This window comes from Chrysemys picta, chromosome 13 (genome assembly GCF_011386835.1).
Source record: "Chrysemys picta bellii isolate R12L10 chromosome 13, ASM1138683v2, whole genome shotgun sequence".
Lineage (NCBI taxonomy): Eukaryota > Metazoa > Chordata > Testudines > Emydidae > Chrysemys > Chrysemys picta.
In genome coordinates, this window is record NC_088803.1 from 52,146,184 (window position 1) to 52,169,553 (window position 23,370).

The 23,370-nt window shown below is 50.0% G+C and overlaps 1 protein-coding gene across 1 annotated transcript in view; it reads right to left on the reverse strand.

Moving 5' to 3' along the window:
- LOC101940010 (tyrosine-protein phosphatase non-receptor type substrate 1-like) overlaps nucleotides 1-21,645 on the reverse strand; it is a 32,093-nt gene extending 10,448 nt beyond the window's left edge. The window contains exons 1-5 of the mRNA XM_065566265.1: nucleotides 21,510-21,645; nucleotides 21,272-21,362; nucleotides 7,591-7,932; nucleotides 5,154-5,468; nucleotides 4,205-4,555 (exon numbers count right to left, since the gene is read on the reverse strand). Of these exons, the coding sequence (XP_065422337.1) occupies nucleotides 4,205-4,555; nucleotides 5,154-5,468; nucleotides 7,591-7,932; nucleotides 21,272-21,353 (1,090 nt within the window). The 5' untranslated portion in view covers nucleotides 21,354-21,362; nucleotides 21,510-21,645. The remainder of the gene's footprint in view (nucleotides 1-4,204; nucleotides 4,556-5,153; nucleotides 5,469-7,590; nucleotides 7,933-21,271; nucleotides 21,363-21,509) is intronic.
- Between the last annotated feature and the right edge of the window lie 1,725 nt (nucleotides 21,646-23,370).

Below are 23,370 nucleotides of genomic sequence, written 5' to 3' on the forward strand. Positions count from 1 at the left end.
GATTTTGGATGAGTCTAGGCAGTCTTGTGAACTGATGGCTTTATCTAGTCAGCAGTTTGGGAAGGCAAGGAGAGTGGAAGATGAGTGTCCCTATACCTTATCTGTTTCCTGTGCGAAGAATAGCGACAGTGAAGGAAATGTGCCTGTGTCTGTCAGGGGTATTGACTTGCCTATGGAGGAAGCTACCCCAGTCTCCAAGCAGTTGTCTGTGAACAGCCCGGTTTGCTGGGACAAGGGAAATGAAATCCCAAACTGTATGTCTGGTAAAGAAAAATGCGTCTCCAACTCTTTTTTGTCTGTGGAGCAGACAGAAGGGGCCTTTCGGCCTGTGATGGTTGAGAGTAATTTAGCTGTCTCAGAGTTGGTTCTGGATTCAACTAAAGCCCAGGAAGGGAATGGTCCTAAGTTTGCATCTGCTGGGGAGAATGGCACCATAACTAGGTTGCATCCAGTTAGTGTCTTAGCAAAGTCCCAGAGACCAGAAAATTCTGGTGCTTGTATTTTGCCTGTTGCTCATGTGTGGTTGGAGAAGGGTGTAACAACTCTGTCTGATCAGGGTGATACCCTAGCCAGGGCATAAGGAGAGCAGAAAGGTAATTTGGTTGTGGTACCTACGGACAGTTTAACAACTTGTAGCAAAAAGGAAAAAATTCCTAAGCTTGTGTGTGGCAAAGAGAGGGGAAGTATTTCTAACCTTTTATCTAAAAAGTCTATGGGTGTGCCTGAAAGGGGATTGTGTAGAGATCTGCCTGATGGGCCAAAGGTGATCCTGAATGCAAGTAAAACCCAGACAGAGTCTGTTGTTGCTCAGGAAAGTGTTCCTTTAGAGCAGGCCCTAGGTGAAGAGGGTAAGGGCAGAATTTCTGTGAGGGGTGATTTGCTGCTTAGAAAAGCTCCTGGAGAAAGGAATCCTCATGGTACTCGGTGCAAGCAGTTCCCTGCAACTGAAGGGTGTGAGAGTGATTTAATCAAGGAAGTTTCAGTTCCTAGCAGCCAGAAATTGTCTGTTGTGAATGGATCCACTGACTTTCCTTGTAAAAGATCCAGTGTGGGTAGCTTTGAGAAGGTCTCAGAGGAAGTAAAAGTTGTTAAGGAATTGAGGCAGCCCTATAACCAAGTGGCTGTGTGGGGCCAACTTGTTGGGGAGACAATGGTGTTGGAACAGAAATGTCTCCTTTCTAATTCTTTAAACGAGCAGTTTGCGCTTCAGGGTTTGAGGACAGATTTGGTTACTGATGTGTCAGAGCAGAGCAGTTTTATGGCTGAATGCTTGAGGATGCGGGGGAGAGCAAGCAAACTCTCACCCGCAGACTCTTTGGATTTGTGTGGTATCTCTTTAAGGCAGAGTCCAGCCTTGGAAATTATAGCAGTTAAGGATAGGAAAACTGGTGGACTGGCTCTGGTCTGGAGTAGTGCAAATTACTTGCCTGGCTGGGAAAGGGAGGACTTGCTAATAGCTGTTAGCACAGAGGGCCCACCCCATCAGCCAGTGAATTCTGTTAAGCAAGAGAAATCAGGGTTTGATTCTGCAGGACAAGGAGGAAAGAGAAAACTGAATTTGGCAAAGGGAAGCCACAGGTTAACCTTAAAATGCCCAAACTCCAATGGTATTGAACCAAAGGTGTGGCATGACAACCATGATTGTAAAAGGACACTTGCAATGAACTTGTTGTTATTGCTTAATTTTGTAATGAATGTGTTGCTATTGCCACAAACTGTAAAAATGTACAATGTGTCTAATCTTTTGGAGAATCCCTTGAACATGTTAAAAGGAATACATGAAAACACACGTTATGTTAAAAGGCCTTGTTACACTGGGGTTTCACAGGCAATGCATATAAACAATATGGGAACTTTTCACAGGGGAAAAGACATTCCAAACCTAATGTGCTGTATGAAAAGGAAGACTGAGGCACACTACCATATTGCTTTCATGGCTAAATGCCAAGATTCCTGTACTATGAAGAACATTAATATCTGCATTTATTCAATGTTAATGGGGTTCCAAACATTTGCCCGAGCTTGTATGGATAAAGTAGCTGTTTTCTTTAGCTCTTGGCAAGATCACATAACACATACAGGAACCATGCTGCCAGAGCAGATCCAATCCACTATTGTTCTAACTAAGTTTTACCTTGAGGTTGTAAAGAGGTTCAATCATGTGGTTAAACATGATTTTGATAAACCATTTCTGTTATACACTGGTATGGCTTCTAACCCAATACTAGCTGTAGTAAGACAGAACCCAGGATGGGGAGCTCTGGGGATGCAGTCAGTGATGTTTGTGTCATCCCTTCCTGCATCAATTTTGCGTTGGGGGTGTGACGTTATTGACATAAACTGGGACCATATAGATCATTGTTGCAACCAAAGTCCTGTAGTGGCACCCAAATCTTGTGTAAAGGGGGTCAAATGGGGTGTCTAGGACAAGGTTATGGTTTACTGGTTATGATTATGCTGTCTATATGTATGTATCAGTTTTGTAGTCGAAGTTATGAATATTGGCTCTATACTGTCTGTATGGCAAACTTATGCTATGCTTCTGGGTGACATCCCAGACAAGCTGAGATTAGCTCTGCCTAGCCTGCTTGATGGCCCATTAAGGACCATCAGCTATACAATGGACCCATTGAGAGAAGGCAGATACGCCTTGTACCTCAGCAAAGTATGCAGGGACTGGCCCATGTGACTCCAGACTCCATGTTGCTGTAATTTAAGAACAAAGAGGTGTTCTTACACCTGGAAAAGACTATATAAGGCTGATGCCTGATCTCCATCTGGTCTTCAATCCTGCTTCTTACCTCTGGAGGAACTTTGCTACAAGCTGAAGCTTTGAACAAAGGACTGAGGACCCATCCCAGCGGGGGATGTATTCCAGAGACTTGATTTGAACCTGCAGTTTATTCCATCGCTGCTGCAAGCCTGAACCAAGAACTGTGCCATTACTGTATGTAATTGATTCCATTTAACCAATTCTAACTCTCATCTCTATCTTTTTCCTTTTATGAATAAACCTTTAGATTTTAGATTCTGAAGGATTGGCAACAGCGTGATTTGTGGGGAAGATCCGATTTGTATATTGACCTGGGTCTGGGGCTTGGTCCCTTGGGATCAGGAGAACCTTTTTCTTTTACTGGGGTATTGGTTTTCATAACCATTTGTCCCCATAACGAGTGGCACTGGTGGTAATATTGGGAAACTGGAGTGTCTAAGGAGATTGCTTGTGAGACTTGCGGTTAGCCAGGGGATGAGACCGAAGTTCTCCTAGTCTGGCTGGTTTGGTTTGCCTTAGAGGTGGAAAAAACCCCAGCCTTGGGCTGTAACTGCCCTATTTGAGCAATTTGTCCTGAGTTGGCACTCTCAGTTGGGTTCCGCCAGAACCGCATTGTCACAGCATCTAGTGAAGACCAGCAACTCCAAGTTAACGTGTTACCATTGGATTGTTCCATAGCTATAGAAAAGAGGGGGGGGGGGGAAGCCTTTGGGTCTTGGTATAACTTCTGGCAGCACTAGACAGAAATCCCCCCCACCCCCCCCCCCGAGTGGCACAGCAGACACTATAACTGTTCATCTCAAGCAACATTGGGCTGGAGAGGAATATGGGAGAGACTCTTAACCCACAGATGCACACTGTGTGGGGGGGTTAAGTTCAGTCTTGGGATGATGAGGAAGGAGGAAGACTCAAGAGGCAAGTGATCAGCTGGGCAGAATGGTCATGGCGAAACCTCCAACAGGCCGAACGCTGAACTCAGGCCCCCAGGCAACACACAGGGGCTGGTTCATCCCAAACCAAACACTAGCGTTCAGTTACTCAACTGAACCCTGCTGCGTTTGCCCAGCTCTGGCTGGCAGATGTTTGCATAAGATACTAGCTGGCCACGTGGAACCTCATCCTCAGCTCTGCAGGAGTGACTGTGTCTGAGCCCCACTCCAAGGGCCTCTGTCACGCCCCTGCAGGGCTGCTGAGATGATCTGCCCTGGGCACAGAGTGCGGCCAAAGTGACACTTCCTGCCCTTAACCTTCCCCTTCCACCCACGGGCCCCAGGAGAGCAGAGCCGAGCGATCATCCTGGAATAAAAGAGTGACTGTTACACTGAGGGGCTCCCCTGGCGGAGATGGGCTGAAATGGCCCCTGGGTTCCACAGACCAGACCTGGCATTTCCCTGCAGTGCGGGGGGGGGGGGCTTTCGACTGCACATTTACCTGGAATAGGTGAAGTGGGATCTTTGTCTGACTCAGGAGATGGCTGGGAGAGTCTCAGCATCGCGCTGGCATTGACGGGGGGCTGGGAATCGTGCACAACCCGACAGGTGAACACGGACTGATTCCTCTGCTCGGTTGCGTTGACCTCCAGGGAGCTCTGGAGCGTGTACGTCCCGTCTGGATTCTCAGCCAGGGGGGAGGGTTTTCCCAGATTCGTCTCATTTCCGTTCTCCAGCCAGGTGAGACTCGCGTCCTTCGGGTAAAACCCCTCCGCGTGGCAGGTGAACGTCACAGACTCGTTCAGTGCGACGGGCGCCGCTGGGTCAGTGCCCACTCGCAGCCTGGGGGGAACTGAGAACACAGATATCCTGCACTCGGCATCTACAGAAATTCTCCTTTTCCTGCTGAGTTACAGGGAAGTTCCTGGGCTGGACAGACTGACCTTCCCACTGAGCTCACATCCCACTTGCCACGTGATATTTTTCCGCGGTCAAAGAACTTGGCTATCTCTAAGTTGCCTTCCCACGTGTGAGAGCCTTGGCCCCCACACAGGAATAACCCAGAGGAAGGCGAATGTTTTAAAAGGAGCAGAATGTGAAAACCCAAATCTACTGTGTCCCCAATTTCCCTCCCCTTCCCCCTGGAAAACCCCCCGACAGACCCAGCTCGAGTACATTAAAATGGAGAGTGGTGTTACCAGGGTTTAAACAAAGTCAAACATCTTCCCCACCCTGCCCTCCATTGGGCTGGAGTAGGGGATGTGCCAGCCCAGGGCGAAGTGTCTCAAAGTTTTAAGGGCACAGGACAGAGTCCAGACCTGAATCTGGATTTCAGTGACTCCCCTCTTACCCCCCTGACCCTCCACTACCCGGCCCAAAGGCTGAAGGATCCATCTCTGCCCCTCCTCAGTAGCGGAGCCCCCAGGGGTCAGCCCCGGCTGGGCTCCTACCTCGCAGGGCATCGCTGAGGTTGTAAGTCACACGCAGGGGAGCCGGTAAGGTGCTGTGCTCTATCTGACAGGTGAGCTGGGAGCGGGCGTCTCCTGCGGTCAGGTTCACCCCCACGGTGCTGGACACGCTGTAGGAGACGCTCTCGTGTGCAGGGAGAACCCGGGGCTGGGGGGCTGGGAGTTTATCCCCATTTTTGAGCCAGGTCACAGCGATGTCTCTGGGGGAGAATCCTCCTGATGTGCAGGTGAAATTCACTGAGGAACCCGGCTCTGCCCTGCTGGGGGGGCCGGACACGGATGGGGCCGATGGTCTGGCTGCAGGGAGAAGCGTTTATCAGTCAGATCCCTCTGCGCCTGAGAGCCCAGCCCCCCGCCCCACGGGACCCACCTCCCCACAGGGACAACCTGAGATCGGGGGAGCCACAGCCCCGCTCCTGAGCAAATGCAAAGGGCTGGGGTGTAGGGCGGTTAGAGTCATGGGCAGGCGTGCTGAACCATGTATATATTGGGGATGCTGAGAGCCATTGAATCAAACTGTAAACCCTGGATAAAATGGAAACCCCTTCAAGCCGAGGGGTGTGTGTGTGAGATCACCCCTAGTTTCAGCACCTATGGTTATGGGTGGGAAATAGCCCCCACTTCTCCCCCCAAAAGCGGGGCTAGATAAGCGCCTTAGACTGCGACCCACAAGAGACCCACGCGAGGCAGGGAGCTACCTGAGCTCATGGGAGAGGACGGGGACAGGCCTGGGCGCTAGGCCCCAGCCCTCTCGTAGTGATCGGGCCGAAGTCCAGCTTTCAGGGGGTGCCCAGCTCTACGACGTGATCCAAGAATGGGAGCCCACGGTCTGGAGTCCGGCAGCTGAGGCACCCTAGTGGCTGTGGCGTCAATCAGCCAGGCAGGCGTGTAACTCCACACACAGCAGCTGGGGGCGGTGATGGGGGTGTCTCCCCCTTAGCCTGGGGTTAGAGCGCTCACCTGGGGTGGGGTGACCCAGGTTCAATTCCTCTCTGCCTGAGGGAGAGCGGAGTTGAACAGGGATCCCCAGGTGAAGCTGTTCCACTGTGGATAACTAGTCACGGAGCCAGAGAGAGAGGAGGAGGAGGGAGCCTGCTGGTTTGGGCACCCAGGTTGGAGGTGAGCGCCCAGGGCCCAGTTCCCCTGCTTCAGTAACTCTCTGTATGCACCTGCTTCAGTGGAGGGACTGAGGGAGCCCCCCCAGAGGGACTGAGGGAGCCCCCCAGAGGGTCGCATAGGTTTGGGGGTTAGAGCACTCTCCTGAGAGGGGCGAGGAGACCCCTGTTTAACTCCCCTAACAAAGGGGGGAATTGAACCTGGGGCGCTCACACCCAGGGGAGTGCTCGAACCAACAAGTTTAAGGGGAGGGGGCTGCCTCCACCACCTTCTCCTCAGTTCTGAATGGGGCCCAATACACGGGGTGGTCTCTGAGCACAGCGGCCAGCTCAGGCCCTGCATGTGAGGTAGGCAGGCGGGTTTGTGAATTGCTCTGGGGCTGAGGCATCTGAATGCCCGAGGGGAAAACCAGAGGCCTAGGGAAGTTCTACCCTGAGTTCAGGGCTTGAGTGTTCTGTGGGTCACAGTGGACCCTACATCTGGATTGCGGTGCCTAAACCCAGCCTAAGGCCCCCAAGTCTGGGGTTTAGGTGCTGCAGCATCGGTGCTGGAACTGGAGTGGTTTCCATCATGTGCAGGGTTTAGTGTTTGGTTCAATGGCTCTCAGCACCCCCACGATAGACATTGTTCCAGCCCCCCCCGGTGCCTCAGTACCCTTGTGAATCTAGCCCCAAATGCCTCGTGACTCATTCACGTACCTTAGCTCAGGTTGGGGCACTGAGCTTGAGGAGAAGGAATTAAACGAGTGGGGGAGGGCGAAATCACCCCAGGATTACATCTGGCTGCAGTTCAGTTGCGCACACAAGGAGCGAACTAGGGAAGGATGCTTCAGCCTCCCAGCTCCTGTGGGGCCTCCCCCAGCTCTGTACAAGGCCGGGGAAATGGCCCCGCAGGTGGGACTCGAGTCCCAGCCTGGTACACTGGCATCACGGGGGTGATGGCAGAATCAGCCTGCCACTGCCAGCAGCACTTGCATTTTTTGTGGGGGAGGATCAGGGAGGCACTAACCAGACACCTGCCTCCTCCCCCCAGGTCCCCCTCCTGGTGCTCCTCGCAATGTGAAGCCATCTTCAGGGGGCCAAGGTAGGAACAGAAATGGAGATTTTCCCTGGTGCCCAGATCCCCCCCCCCCGCCCATCTGTCACGGGGCAAATCTCCACCAGGCTGCTTCAGCGCCAGCCTAGGCGAGTCCCATGGGAATCCCACCTCCCCGGTCAGTGTCTGGGCCGAGCTGGGTTGTTCCCCGCCCTGGTCCCAGCCCCCGGTGGGGAGGGGCGTGGGGCTGGGGGGAGCTCGCACTCACCGCTCACAGACACGACGGTGCCAGCGCCGGATCTGATCTCCTCATCGGCTCCCGACCCCCTCTCAAACTTCACACAGCGATAGATCCCGGCGTCCTCGGGGCGGGTGTCACTGATGCGGATGGTGAAGTCTGTGTCAGAGCCACTCACAGCCCGCGTCACCCGGGGGAATGATCCCACCTGTGCATAAACGAGCTGGCGGCCACTGCCCGAGCCCTTGAACCACTTCACGGGTCCTGGTGTAGCATTCGCAGTCACAGAGCAGTTCAGAGTGAGATTCTCTCCCGCTGACACCGACACGGCGCCCTGGGGCTGCAGCAGCTGGAACTCCTGGGCCCCGGCCCCTGGAACAAAAACAACCATCGTCCAGCTCTTTCTTTTATTCGACACACCCCTTGCCCGGGGGGCAGGACACAGCCAGTGACGCTCTCACAGGGGGTGACCTTTAGAGTAACATGAGCACAATTCCTCCCGTGGCCAAGGGCTGAGCCCATCACGTCTCCTTTCAGCAGGAGCTTACAGCATTGCCCTGCATCATAGCAATGCCCAGAGCCTTCTCCCCATCGCTCTGGGGCTGAGCTGCTGCTAGCAGGCGAAAGATATGGTCGAGCTTAAAAATACCGACCAGGTTTATCAGCGTTGACTGAAAATAGCGGGGCTGGGCCAAATCCACTGGCCAGTGCCCCAACCAGGGGACTCTGGGCCTGTTGGTATCACACACACAGTTCCCATCTTCACTACCCAGCTGATAGGCACCTTATACTGACCCTAAAGAGTTACACACCTTCAGAGACTGTACCCCTTTAAATTGCACACACAACGAGGTAGAAATGTCAGTCTAGACAAACCAGCACAACCACAAATTGTGGATTATTGCCCTGGAGAAACTAACATTTAGTCATAAATTTTATATGCATGACTTGTCTTTGGGTATCTAAAAGTGCCTTATTCCTTACCCTACAATCCCAGGCGGAGATGGCTTTATCTCTTACTACCTGTCAGGTCATGGTGTTTTCTTGTTTGTTTAATTAATTAATTAAGTGTGTGTGTGTGTGTATATATGTGTGTTTATATGAGAGACAGGAACCCACAAAACAATGGAAGTTACAGCAGTGCTACAGCATCACAAATTCTTCTGTATATTACTGATAGTAATTTCATTCAAGTAATCCCCCTGGGCTGAGATGTGGTGGACATTCCTGATCATGATCAAAGATGGGATCTACAGCACTGAATACACTCCCAACCCAAAACATGGCTGAGTAATTGGGCTGGGCCACCTTGAAAAGTTTCAGTGGTTCCTCGCAAGGCCTGTCAGCAATAATCCCAGCCTGATATATGGGGGGCTGGTTTGGGCTTTGCCCTAGTTCAGGGGTGGGCAGACTACGGCCCGGGGCCATATCCAGCCCTTCAGATGTTAAAATCCGGCCCTTGAGCTCCTGCTGGGAGCGGGGTCTGGGGCTTGCCCGGCTCCACGTGCCATGGCTCCGCGCAGCTCCCTGAAGCAGAGGCATGTCCTCATTCTGGCTCCTATGCGTAGGGGCAGCCAGGGGGCTCTGCACATTGCCCCCGCCCCAAGTGCCGCCCCCGCAGCTCCCATTGGCCAGAAACTGCAGCCAATGGGAGCTGCAGGGGCAGCGCCTGTGGACAGGGCACCATGCAGAGCCACCTAGCCATGGCTCTGCGTAGGAGCCAGAGGGGAGACATGCCACTGCTTCTGGGAGCTGCTTGAGGTAAACGCTGCTCAGAGCCTGCATCCCTGACCCCCTTCTACCCTCTGAACACCTCGGTCCCAGCCCAGAGCACCCTCCTGCACCCCCAACCCCTCATTCCCAGCCCCACCCTAGAGCCTGCACCCCCAGATTGGGCCCTCACATCCCAACCCACTGCCCCAGCCCGGAGCCCCCTCCTGCATCCTGAACTCCTCATTTCTGGCCCCACCCCAGAGCCCGCACCCCCTCCCCACACCCCAACCTCCAATTTCGTGAGCTTTCATGGCCCACCATACAATTTCCATACCCAGATGTGGCCCTCGGGCCAAAAAGTTTGCCCACCCCTGCCCTAGATGTTAGATAGGTGTAGCTTCCATCCAACGCCCATTGCCCAGTTATTTATACTCTGCTGAAACTATTCCATTTACGGTCCTCCAGCCCCCAGTTGTACAGGTTTGAGCTCAGTACAGGAGGGTATCTTGTGTGGAGAGTAGTTATGTCACTTGAGTTACACCTGATGTAGCAGGTCTCAGCCCCGTACGTTCTACGCAGAGTTCTGAATGGTGAAAGGGTGGGGGAAGTTCTTCCAGCCACCACGTCCCTCCCCCCAGCTCCTGTTGTCCCCAGTCTCTGTACAGGGCTCCCATGAAGAGATGTCCTCCTGGCTCCAAACTCCGCAACAGCAGTAGCAGTGCTGCTGAGTTACTGGTAAACTCCCTCCTGCAGGATGGGGAGGTGCGGGAGTGAGGGGCCGAGCTGGAAAGCGACGTCATCCTGGTAACGAATGAGACATCAACAGAGCAGCCAAACTGATGCCATACAAAGTGGTGCCAAATGCAAACTAAAGAAAATAATTGTCTCCTAATCAGGCAGTTAGTCACCTTATGGGTGTTTTTTGTAACGATATTAGGAAAATAAACTCCAGACAAGTGTGACTTTCCTGGTGGTGATCAGTAGAAATGGCTGGGGTTACAGTTAGAGGGGATGTGAGACTCACTTTCGTACTGACCTTTTCTTAATGGGTGCCAATGTTCTCAGCTATACTCTCCTGCCAATCCCAACCTGGCTCTGATGCTGCAAAGAAACTAGTTTAACACAGGGGAGGTCTATTCCTTTCAGGGGATCTCGTTAAACTTCTTAATTGTGTAATGAATGCCCAGGGTGGGCACCTTAGAAATGGATCTTGTAACAACAGATGCTGGTTTTACTTGTGAACCATGTGGCATTTCCTTCATGGGCCTGACAGTCCTCTTCCTCCCAAGAACTCCATTGCATGGCTCTTAAATGATACCGGCACAAGAGAGGCGACTCAGGCCCCTTATCTCTATGGTGTAATTGCTTTAATGATTCTGTGCTCTGTACGTAGCTTCTTTGCTCTTAAGTTTATATGGGGGAGTATAAAATACTCCTGCTCACTGGAAACTAAGCCAGTTGGGGTTACACCAAAACTTTCACTGGGACACCCTGATTAGACCAGTTGTGGTAGCATGGAGTCCCGGGCCTGCGTCACGTACCATTGACTTTGTGGCAGTCGGTGGGCATGGAAGTCCCTGGTAGAGGAACTGGCAACAGGGTCAGAGCCTTAGCGAATAACAATAATAATCGTTAGCACTTACAGCGAGCGTTACAATTCCAACGCCCTGTACATAGAATAATGTATTGATCCCTACGTTAGCCCCATGAGGCAGGTTGGTGTTATCTCTTCTCTATCAGCAAAAAGGGCCATTTAAAAAAACACCCCACAAACTTAAGAACATAAGAAGGGCCATACTGGCTCAGACCAATGGTCCATCTAGCCCAGTATCATGTGTTTGACAGTGGCCAGTGCCAGATACTTCAGAGGGAATGAACAGAATTGGGTAAGTGATCCAACCCCGTCATCCAATTTCAGCTTCTGGCAGTTTGAGGCTTAGGGATACCCCAAGTATGGGGTTGTATCCCTGACCATCCTGGCTAATAGCCATTGATGGTCCTATCCTCCATGAACGTAATTCTTTTTTGAACCCAGTTATACTTGTGGCCTTCACAACATCCCCTGGCAATGAGTTCCACAGGTTGACTGTGTGTTGTGTGAAGTACTTTCTTTTGTTTATTTTAAACCTGCTGCCTGTTAATTTCCTCAGGTGACCCTTAGTACTTGTGTTCTGTGAAGGGGTGAGTAATACATCCCTATTCACTTTCTCCACACCAGTCATGATTTTATAGACCTCTATCCTAACCCCCCTTAGTCGTCTCTTTTCTAAGATGACAGTCCCAGTCTTATTAATCTCTCCTCTATGAAGCTGTTCCAGATGCTGCATCATTTTTGTTCCCTTTCTCTGCATCTTTTCCAATTTTAACACAAGAGACAAACTATTATAATTAATACAAATACAAGAATAGATCTTATTTCCTGCATTTAAATCTTTATCTTTACTTGCTTCTATTGAATTCAAATACCGAATCTTAGAATAGCAGACCTGGGTAGCGCCACTTGGCACTAAGCAGATGTGATATTTATGCCAATTCTTCCCAATTAGCCAGAAGTTACTACCATTCCCTGCTAATAGGCTAAATAACTTCCCTAGAAGACATCCCAATAAAGCAGCTTCCCAATTAATCCGAGTATGCTGTATTAGTTAATGCAAGTGGGCACTTTTGCACAGAATTCTCCACCTTGTGAGCCTGAGTGCTCATTTGCACTTGCATGCCAAGGCTGTGTGTGTTTGTCCACATGCGTGTGCAGAAACAAGTATTGGCACTGGTCAACTATGTGGGAACTCTGTCTGAGGTCTCTGAAAATGTCCTGAACGTTCCAATTTACCTTCCAAAGGTAATAATGATGATGATAAAGCAGCCTCAGATGAAACGTCATTGTTACCCTGACCTGTCGTGCTCAGCTGACTGAAACACTGCCCGGTTATCTAAAGTAAATGAAGTGCTGCAATCCCTAGGCAGAATAGGGCAGGCAAGTGAGCGCTCAAGACCACGAGAAATAATGAAAAGTGCTGTAGTCAAGACCTGTAGAAGCAGCAGCAGGAGGAGCAATATAGGTAGAGATGCTCTGTAACCTACACAGATATTTGATGTATTAATTTTGGCAACACTGGTCATCCTCGTCATGCCAATATAGTTACTGAAACTGAACTGGACGAGATTTCTATCCAGGCCATTGCTTATGGTTACATTTTTAAACACTGCATGGAGGGAAGTGTAATATAGTTGCAGAGCTTCTGTGGATGTTAATGGCATTCACAGCTAGAGTAAATCACTGCATACCATATTATTATTGGGCGTTCATAGATGGCACTGTAACAAATGGTGTTAAGTTTAACCAAACGTGTAACTAGATAGCGCTTGTGGAAATGCTTAGTGTTAGCTGTGATGCGCTTTTTTTAAATGCTGAGCATTTCTCCGGTAAGCTCTCTTCTCTTTGCCTGAATCCAATAATAGTCTTTAGTGCAGCAGCTGCACACAGGGTATATCCCCGCCAGAAAATTAAAGACTTGGACTCAATATTGCCCTGTGAAGAGTTCCCTTTGCATTGCTCCAGTGGTGCAAAGGGGTCTTACAATTGCTGTAGAGACCAGATGATTTTCTCAGATAGCCTAAATCCAACTGAACGCCAACCGCTTTCCCACCATGGTATCCAATATCAAAATGCTTCTGAGGATGGTGCAAGACACCTCCTACTGGACAACTATGGAATGACTTGCCATAGGGGAAGTTTCTCCCTAGACCCCGTTAGTTAGTTGATGCCTTGCCACAAGGTATTTTTTTATCACTTATAATTTGTTATCCCCTATAATGTAACCCATTAATGTTCTCTTCATCCATATAAATTCTCAATCCTTTGACACCTGAGAAATTCTTGACATCAGTTATTTCTTGTGGCAGTGAGTTCCACAGATTAATTGTGCATTGTATAAAAATATCGGTTTTAAGTTTGTTGCTCTCTGGATACTTTGTTCCTTTCACAGATAAGTCCTGGGTTTTGATGTGACTCAGAACACCAGGACACTGAAATTTTCCCAAAATAGAATGGGGCTGATACAGCATCAGCATTTTGATCCTGAGACACAAATGTGTCCAAAAGGACATTTTAAAGGTGAAAACCCCATTTCAGGAGGTGCTCAGTGGCATTTCAGAATGTGCAAGCTCAGTCTAGTCTCCATTTCATCCACCCGTGAGTGGTGTCAGTCTAACAACTCTGGGCTCATACAATGTTAAATGTTACTTTGTCCCGAGTTTCTCAGATACCCGTTTACAGCACTGTCCCTCTCTGGAGCATGTGCCTGGTGTGTGAGAGAAGTTCTCTAAAGGGCAGGGAATTGCTTAGTAGAGAGACTGGGGCATGTGTGAGCAGTGAGAGGAGAACATTAATCTCCACTGGACATAACTGTGAAACAAGGCATCACATTCACCTTCTAGACACAGACCTGCCTCCATTAGTAGCACTGATCGATTCCTGCCCCAAAGCAGCCGAGTATTCACAGACATTTGAACATGCGAATGTGGGTGAGCTGTACTTGTACCAAGGGTCAGAGAGCCAGGTCTAAGCTGCGCGTTTGAGAACTCTCTCCAGAAGTGACTCTGTTCGGCTCAGCACGGAACGAGTGTTCCTCAAACCCCACAGCAGAACCTGGCACAAAGGCTGTGAAGAGCTGACGCAGATGAGCTATGCCTACTGGCACCTTATCTCTGAATGTAATAGATACAGATCGAGCATTCCTGTAACAGAGCCCACTAAGCAGCCCAGATAAGGATCTGACCACATTGGTCATAGCTAAGACTGCACTCAGACACAGCTACTTGTGTGCACAGGAGAAGGGAAAGTTAAACTTCTGCTCTGCACCTAGCCAGTACATCTGATAGTCTAATTTTTCTCGGTGCCTCAAGCAAGGCCTGTGTGACCCAGGAAGTAAGAGATCTAAAAGCTTTCTGCAATATTGGTTCTCGTTGCTGCTTCTGAGCTCCAGCAACTTCTCCAAACCCTCGTACACTCTCCCAGGAAAGAGAACCAATAGCGTGTGACTTCTGATCATCTGACCAAACACAACAGCTCAAATTTTGTCTAGAGAATCCTTGCAGCAAACCGATCAATTCAAAGAGTATAAAAAGATGAAATTCATACAACAGCCACATCAGAGAAAAATCATGATCATTTCGGTAAGCACGAAGAGGCCAAGCTCATCAAGTCAACTGTTTACCACGAATAATTCATTCAGCTCTGTTGCAAACACAAGTCTTGTTAGCTCCGGATTTAATTTTTGTAAATTACTGCAACCGACCAATAGCCTTGAAACACAGGGGACAGATGATAAGGAAAAAAATCCCACATCTCTCCCAGCTAATTTGCGATTTTGTTCCTCATTTGGGTCTTTATCTTACCTTTGTCAAATAAGACCTCCTTTCCCTATGCATCTCCATAATGGGTGACATCAGCTGAGTTTCCCCTGTTGACAGTCACTAGATTTTAGTATAACCCGTTGGTGAGTGTACGTTACAGATCCCTCTCTGTGTCCTATCCACAGAGGATATAAATCTCTAGAGAACATTGGCTTTTAGCTCTGGAGATCTCTGGTTCAATCCCCTGTTTGTGGACCAAGCTGGTGGCCATCACATAAGCTCTTGAGGCATGGAGCTAGGGTGTCCTTGGTGGATGGCTCCCTGCCATGGAATTGGCACCAGAGTCATTGCGCTGGGCTTGAAGGAATTGTGCCAGGGTTGTTGTCTTGACTACTCATTTGCTGGACTCTGGGCTCAACTCTGGATGTGATTTCCACCTGGCGGGCTGGGACAGAGGACTGGGGGGAATGGCTCGTACTGTTGCCTAATGCATGCAAGGCTGGCTGATAGGTTTAGATATATACACTGTTCCCAGAAGCCACAAGTGCACAATTATTACATAGAAGTAATATTAAATATGGGCCTTGGCACATTGCGCACTGATTGCTTTGAAAATGGGCCTAACTGGCTAGCAGAGCTGTTCTCTTCCATGATCATTTGGGGATAACAGGAAAGCAGCTTCTGCTGCAAAAATAAGGGCTCCCATCGTATTGCCAATATATTGGCCTCACCTTTGGTATTAGAACTGCCTCGTGAAAGAATTCTAGGACATTCTTGTCCATCTGCCCACTGCAATCCTCACTAGAACTGCCCAGTCCAGCAAGTCTCACTCAGGTGCGACTCACAATGTTTTCAGTGGGAGTTTGCCTTGGAGATCCTTCAGCCCTATCGAGGTTCCTATACTGACACTCATCACTGTAACATCTGAGCTTCCTGAGGATTGGGCCCTAAGGAGAACGTGATGGAGGGGAACTGAATGCTCGCTACTGCGGGTGATTTATTTCTCCAACGAAAGTTCACCGAGAAGATAATTATCCTTCTGCATCATGCTCACAACAGCAATGTTTGATTAAATTACATCTACTAAAGAGGGGGCAGTTTCCAACATTAACTGTCTGAAACAACCTCAACCTGGTCTTATGAGACAGCAAAACAAAGTTCTGCTCTGTCCAAAGGAAGATCCCGGATAAACTTTCCCAGTAGGAATGAACCTGTGAATATCAGTAGCCCTAGGCAGAGGGAGTGTGTAGGCTAGTAGAATGTACAGTGTGTAATGGATGTGAGAGAGCTCTCTTCTTCCTCCTCCCTCTCGCCATCTGTCGATCTCTCTGAAAGGCAAGCACTGTACCCAGAGAGGAGGAAGATGGGGGAAGTGTCTGCTCTGGAATCCTGGGGGGTCTGAGGAGCCTCAGGAACAGATATCAGTGGGTCTGGATGTGGTTCAGCCAAGTTGTGTGTATTACTCATCGGTTTCCATTATGAATGCAGGCTTTCAGAGGTACGGAATCTGATCTCAGTTACACCAATGTAAATCTGGAGTAACTCCATGGATGTGAATGGAATTACTTTGCATTTACACCAGTATAACTAGGAGAGGAACTTGGGCCATGAACTGTTACGGTTGGTCACTGTTGTTGAAACCCACTATACATAGTGTCCAGGTAGGATGGCGTTTCCCTCCCTGGCAGCCCCGCATCTTCAAGCTACTCTGCATGTATAGAAAGTGGCAGAGTACTAGAGACTTTCTTTCGTGATCCTGGAGCTCAAGCCCGTCTGTGTTTTGAAGTGAGGATCTGCAGGCAGCTCGTCCGTATCATGCACTGGCTCATCCAACCCTATTCTTGCAACGTGTGCACATCCGAATGGCTGTCAGTTCTAACAGAAGAGGAGTTTGTGGTTAATGAGTCTGTTCATTGTTGTCGAGTCCAACTGGTGACACACATTCTGCCACAGGTCGGCCAGTTGTGTTGTTGCAGCTGGTGAGGTCAGTGCACTAGATGTGGCTGTTTGTTTCGGATGGAGCTGGCACTTTGAGAAGAACCATCAGTGTAACTGTGACACAAACAGCTTCACACCATCGCTGCTGCTGGCTGCCCCTCGTTCATCTGGCGGCTTTGGTTTCCGAGTCGTCTCTGTCAACACTGCCCAGCTGTACGCGCTTTGGGAATATATTTCAAATGTTGCTTTTGCCCAAGTTGTATCAGCCCTTCTCCCCCATCCTCCCAACTCAGCCACTTCTCCATTACCTATGATGACCTGCTGGTCCGTAGATCAGACATAAGAGACGGCTGATATTAAGATTTACTGTAATGGCTCCAAAGCATTTGCAGGATGGGCACAGCACGCAAGCGTCTGCCATGATCTACCATGCTAGCATTTCCTAGCTTCAACTAGGTGTATTTACATCACACATCTTACAAGTACACAACTATCACTGGAGTCGCCACACAAAATGGGCCTACCTCTCAGCGTGCCTATTGACATAGTGGGCTAATTAATTCCTGGTACAATTCTAGCGATGTCAGCGGAGTAACTCCAGGGATGCATTTGGCCCAGTATTAGTTCAGAAACGGCTTGAAATGCCAAGACCCATCAGTGGAGTGAGTCCCTTCCCCCTCAACACTATGAAAAAAGAGGAAATTGAGCTGAAAAACCCTGAAGAGACATGCATACTGCAGCATACGAGCAAGAAAATGCAAAGTTTAGGCTGAAACTCCATTCCCTGCCACACTTCAGTGACTGGGTATTTTCTCTTCCTCTACTTATTTTCCCCACAATTAAACCCCCTCCCCATTGTCTCCCCAAAGCAAAACACAAGCACTGTTACAGGTGAGCTTCTGAATCCACCGGTATTACAATGGGTTTAAAATCAGACAAGAATTCACCCATCCCCTTCCATGAAGGCTCCTACTACACAGCACGGAAGCACTGAGTGGGAAGGTTTCAGAAAGTTTCTTCTAATAGTCTGTGCAACACAGCCCCTGACTCAGACGCTGATCATGTGACACACATACTGTACAGTGATCAAGATCATGAGTTCCTTCTGCCGCATCACACAGATGGAAAAGAGATCATTTCCACAGCCAACTTCCACAAACGAAAGACAAGCTGTTCCTCCCAGGCGAACACTCATTCAGCAACAAATCACTTCCCAGGCACCGCATTGAACAGTTTCTTAGAAAACCCATTTTCTTAGGAAACTGGCAACTTGTGTTTTAGGACCCAATTCTGCAAGGTGCTGAGCACCCTTTAAAAGTTAGAATTAAGGATGAGTTAAGGAGGGTTAAGCGTGTGCTGATCCCTGCAGGATTGGACCCTTAATGCTCATCTGCTGCAATCCACTTTACCATGATGTTAAATTTCAGGATTAGCGAAATGTTGTTTTTAAAAGCACTACATCTCATCACGTACGGCAATAGCCTTGTAAGTGTGGAAATCCTCATACCGCCGGCCCAGAACTTGTACAGTGTAGAATTCATCATGGGAAGGGGGAAGTGGCGAAGGCTAGAGTGAATTACGATGCGCCTAGCCCAGCAAGGAGGCAGCAGCAAGCACAGTGTCCCATGGCACGTGCTCCCCGTCGTCTATCCTTACCTTGATTTTTGCTTGGCTTAGGAGAGCCGTGAGTTTTTTGTTATTTGTGGTTTAAAATTTCCGGTTTGATGAGTGATTAATTTTTTCCTTCTCCCCATTTTCGAGTAACTTGATGCTAAGTGGGTTGGAATGGGTTAAGGTTAATTGCAGGCGAGCTGCAGCGCTTGCCTAAATTCTTGCCCCCCAAAATAGCTTTTCTTCAAAAGCAATTTAAAGTAACACTGGAAGGAGCATTGTGAGCGTTACTAAGAGAAAGGATTTCGCATTCGTAAAGAAATCTGCAGCTGGGTTGAATATTTGCAGTCAGTGTCACTGTCATTTGTTGGAATGAGACAATTTCAACTGGAGCAGGAGCCCCAAAATAATTCACTAGGCACAATGCTTAAATTCCCCCCCAATGGGGATACCCAGTTAAGAAAATGAACAGGTGCTTGCTATAAATGAGCATGGAATTTGCAACTCAGAAAAAGGAAAAGAAAGCCAGAGATATATTTACACAGCCCTACATGGAGCCCCAGACAGCGTCTGGTGGGTTTCAGGAAGGGTGTATTTCACGTGGGTGACATCAGCAGGAAGTGTGTGTAGTTCACGAGGGTAATGTCATCTGCTTCAACAACTCTTACTTGTGACCCGCTGTCTTCCCAGCACTGCCAGAACCACAGAAACGTTTATCTGACTCTCCTACGCAGGGAGAACTTAGAGAAATGGGACCCAGAGCTCAACCAGACCACTTGTTCAGGAAAATCGGGGTCCGAGAGGTGGGGGGAAGTCATGGCTTTGATTTGGCAAATCTCTAGTTCGAAGGCAGCTTTACCAGTGATCAGCCAGTGCCACTTTTTTGCAGGAAAGAAATATTCTGGGTTGTTGTGCCTTTTCCCCACCCCCTCAGAAACCTCTTTGTGGCAACCCTCCCTGGAACCCGTCAACCTTAGACAGCAGTGGTCACAGTCAGCATGGAAAGAACCCCACATATACCTCTACCTCGATATAACGCTGTCCTCAGGAGCCAAAAAATCTTACCGTGTTATAGGTGAAAGTGCGTTATATCGAACTTGCTTTGATCCGCTGGAGTGCACAGCCCTGTCCCCCCGGAGCGCTGCTTTACCATGTTATCTGAATTCACGTTATATCGGGCCGCGTTATATCGGGGTAGAAGTGTACATTTTCACCTGAAAATTTTGCCCTTATTATTGGTACACAGAACCCCTCTTGGTAACTGACAGCCTAGAGAGCTTCTCTCTCTCTCTCTCTCTCTCTCTCTCTCTTTTTTTTTTTTTTCCTTTCAGTCGATGGTCAATGGCATTTCCTGGCTCATGGACTGGCATTAGCGGTGGTTGGACATTAGCAGGAGCTGGCTACTCCAGCATCTTTCCTGTGAGGGCTTCCAATGAAACGCAGCCCTTGACTTTGGTCGCACAAGTGGCCTTCGATGAATTAGAGAAGGCAGGTTAACCAATTGCTTAATCCAGAGATGGAAATAAAATTACTGACAGCATTTCAGCTGCAAGCGAAGCACCATTGAAAGCAGCCGCCGCAGGGCTCATTTCCTGGTGGAGGAGGGAGGTTTACTGACACTGATGGAGGGAAGGGAGTGAAGAGAGGGAAATGCAAATGGCAGAAAGAATAAATAAATACTTTAGATGCACCATAATCACACCTTTCATCATAGATCTCAGAGCCTTTTGCAAGCATTAAACAAATCATCTGGCAGAGCCAGGAGCCCTGATTGGTGCTCAGATACCATGGAGCGAACACCATGTAAATGCCTAGATTAGGCTCTGTCCACACTAGCACTTTTGTCGGCAAAACTTTTGCCGGTCAGTGGTGTGGAAAAAAAATCCTTCTGACTGACGTAAATTTCACCGGCAAAAGCGCCGGAATGGACAGCGCTATGTCAGCTGGAGAGCTGCTCCCACCAACAGAGCTACCGCCCCTCATTGGAGGTGGTTTAATTGTGCTAGCGGAGGAGCTCTCTCCCGCCGGCATAGAGCGGCTACACTGGAGACCTTAGAGCGGCACAGCTGTGCCACTGTACGGTCTGGAGTGTAGACATAACCTAGACAGGCTCAAACAGAGCTTGGCGTCAGTGTGTGCAACTTTCCTTGTGATGCAAACTCCATGTTGGGTGTAGTTTGACTAGAAAACTGATGCCCAGTGGCGGAAGTTACCCTGATTTGACATTCAGTGATTGTGCAAAGCGAGTGAAATTTGCACATCACGCAGTGCAGGAAGGAGGTTAAGGAACAAGGAAAGCAACTACCAGCAGTGGTAAGAAAACAGCTATTTTACAACTGTGCCCATTTTACAGTCTCCTACACGGGCTCATGAAAATTAATCTGGACTAAGATAGGGTGTGAACTGAAAGCAGATTAGCTATTCATGATTAGCTCCCAATATGGATGCTCTTATTCTGGACTAAAAGCATCCACACAGGGTGTTAATCAGGAACAACTTCCTCTGCAGACATGCCCTGAGTTGCTCTTCTATCATGCTGACCAGTGGTGTGTAAATCACACCCATTCCGTACATTGCCTGAATGGCAGATGTGTGCAGTTTTGACAAATTCCCCATGTACCTCCATCTGCTGACGAGCTCGCATCAGCCATACGAGCGATTTGCCAGTCCAGATCTGCTGAATTCAGCCCCTAGTGCCCCTTTTTCACCAAGGCAAGGAAGAGGTGTTTACCTTGTAGCGGAATCCATGGATCAGAGCAAATCAAACAAACCACAGCCATGAGCCAAGTTACACGGTGGCATCCTGGGCTTCCCAGAACCCAGGTGGAACGAGGGGGCCAGAGCCCGGGCTACCACCACCCCTAGCAGCCCAGTTACAAACCCCCCTCCCCGTCCCTTTAATTCACATCTATGGCCCCCTCCCCTGCAGGAGTGCTGCGGTAGTTAAAGGTCAATACGCATTTATACTGTGCAGCAGACGCTCCTGGCTGGAAAAGGTTTCGCTAGGGGAAGGCTGAGGGGAACCAGACACCAGGGAAAGGAAGAGAGGGGGGCGGGGGCCGGGATCCAGACAGGACCCAACAGCAGCACTTACCCGGCCAGCCGTGCAGGGCGAGGAGCAGCACGTAGGGCACCCAGCAGGCAGGGCAGCGGGCAGGGCTGGCGAGAGCCTCCATCGCTGGCGCCTGGCAGGGACAGAAAGGAGAAGAGCTGCGTGAAGAGCAGGGGCCGGCCAGCGGCAGGAGGAAATTACGCTGGGGCCCCAGCCCGAAAGGAGGAAGAGGAATCGGAGTTCCCCGCGGGCCGATCCTGCCCGGGGAGCTGCCACCCACCTGCCGCAGGCGGTGGGCTCTGCCCAGGCGCGGTCCAAATCCCGGGCGCGGCGACCCCTGCGAACCAGCCGCTGCAACGCCCCCGCGGCGGCGGGGAGCAGCCGGGAGCCCGCGGCTGCCGGGGCGCACCGGGGCAGCCAGCCGCAGGGGGAGCGCTCAGCCCCGGGGCGCTGCAGCCGCGCGCCCTGGGCGCCCCCGGGAGAGGCAGCGCGCGGACCTGCAGCCCGGCTCCTGCGGCCGCCCTGTCTCCCGCTCCGGTTCCCCGCTGCTGCGGCTGGAGCTGTGCAGACACCCGCCTCCCCCCGTTGCCTAGCAGGCAGGACTGCTTGCACCGCGCGCCAGTGCCGAGAACACCCCCCACCCCCCGGCTCTCAGCCCAGCCCCGATTTAAGGTAGCTTGCCGGGCTGGTGCGGCGGGGCCCTGCCTGGCTCCGCACAAACTTGTTTTTCTAAGGTCATCCCTGCCTGCCTGAATCAGCCCTACGTTGCCGGCTTAAGGTGGGCTGGGAGAGTTCCCTCCCCTCCCTCCCGGGCTCCCGGCCTCCCCAGCTCTCTTCGACTGCTGCTGGGGCAGGGTTGGGGGGGTCCCTACATCGCTATTGCCTTCGCCAGTCGCTTCCCCAGCCAGGGGAGGGCGTGTTGCCAGGAGCCCGCCTTGGTCTGCACCAAGCCTCTCCCAGATGCTCCCCATGGAGCCCAGGGAAAGGCCGAGGAAGAACTGGAGGGCAAGAGAGCAGGAAGCAGAGGGGGTGAGAGGATGGGCTGCCCAGTGGTTAGAGCACTAGTCTGTAACAGGGGAACTAGTCCCTGTTCTACCCCAGCCTTACTATGTGACCGTGGGCAAGTCCCTTGGGCCCCAGTTCCCCATCCGGGCAATCATAGCATCATAGGACTGGAAGGGACCTCGAGAGGTCACCTAGTCCAGTTCCCTGCACTCATGGCAGGACTAAGTATGATCTAGATCATCCCTGACAGGTGTTTGTCCAACCTGCTCTTAAACCTCTCCAATGATGGAGATTCCACAATCTCCCCAGGCAATTTATTCCAGTGCTTAACCACCCTGACAGTTAGGAAGTTTTTCCTAATGTCCAACCTAAACCGCCCTTGCTGCAATTTAAGCCCGTTGCTTCTTGTCCTATCCTCAGAGGTTAAGAAGAACAATTTTTCTCCCTCCTCCTTGTAACAACCTTTTATGTACTTGAAAACTGCTATCATGTCCCCTCTCGGTCTTCTCTTTTCCAGACTAAACAAATCCAATTTTTTCAATCTTCCCTCATAGGTCATGTTTTCTAGACCTTTAATCATTTTTGTTGCTCTTCTCTGGACTTTCTCCAATTTATCCACATCTTTCCTGAAATGTGGCGCCCAGAACTGGACACAATACTCCAGTTGAGGCCGAATCAGCGCGGGGTAGTGCAGAACAGCATTACACTGTTGACTTATATTTAGCCTGTGATCCACTATGACCCCGAGATCCCTTTCCGCAGTACTCCTTCCTAGGCAGTCGTTTCCCATTTTGTGTGTGTGCAACTGATTGTTCCTTCCTAAGTGGAGTTATTTGCATTTGTCCGTATTGAATTTCATCCTATTTACTTCAGACCATTTCTCCAGTTTGTCCAGATTATTTTGAATTTTAATCCTATCCTCCAAAGCACTTGCAACTCCGCCCAGCTTGGTATCGTCCGCAAACTTTATAATTGTACTCTCTATGCCATTATCAAAATCACTGATGAAGATATTGAACGGAACCGGACCCAGAACCGATCCGTGTGGAACCCCAGTCATTATGTCCTTCCAGCATGACTGTGAACCACTGATAACTACTTGCTGGGAACGATTTTCCAACCAGTTATGCACCCAC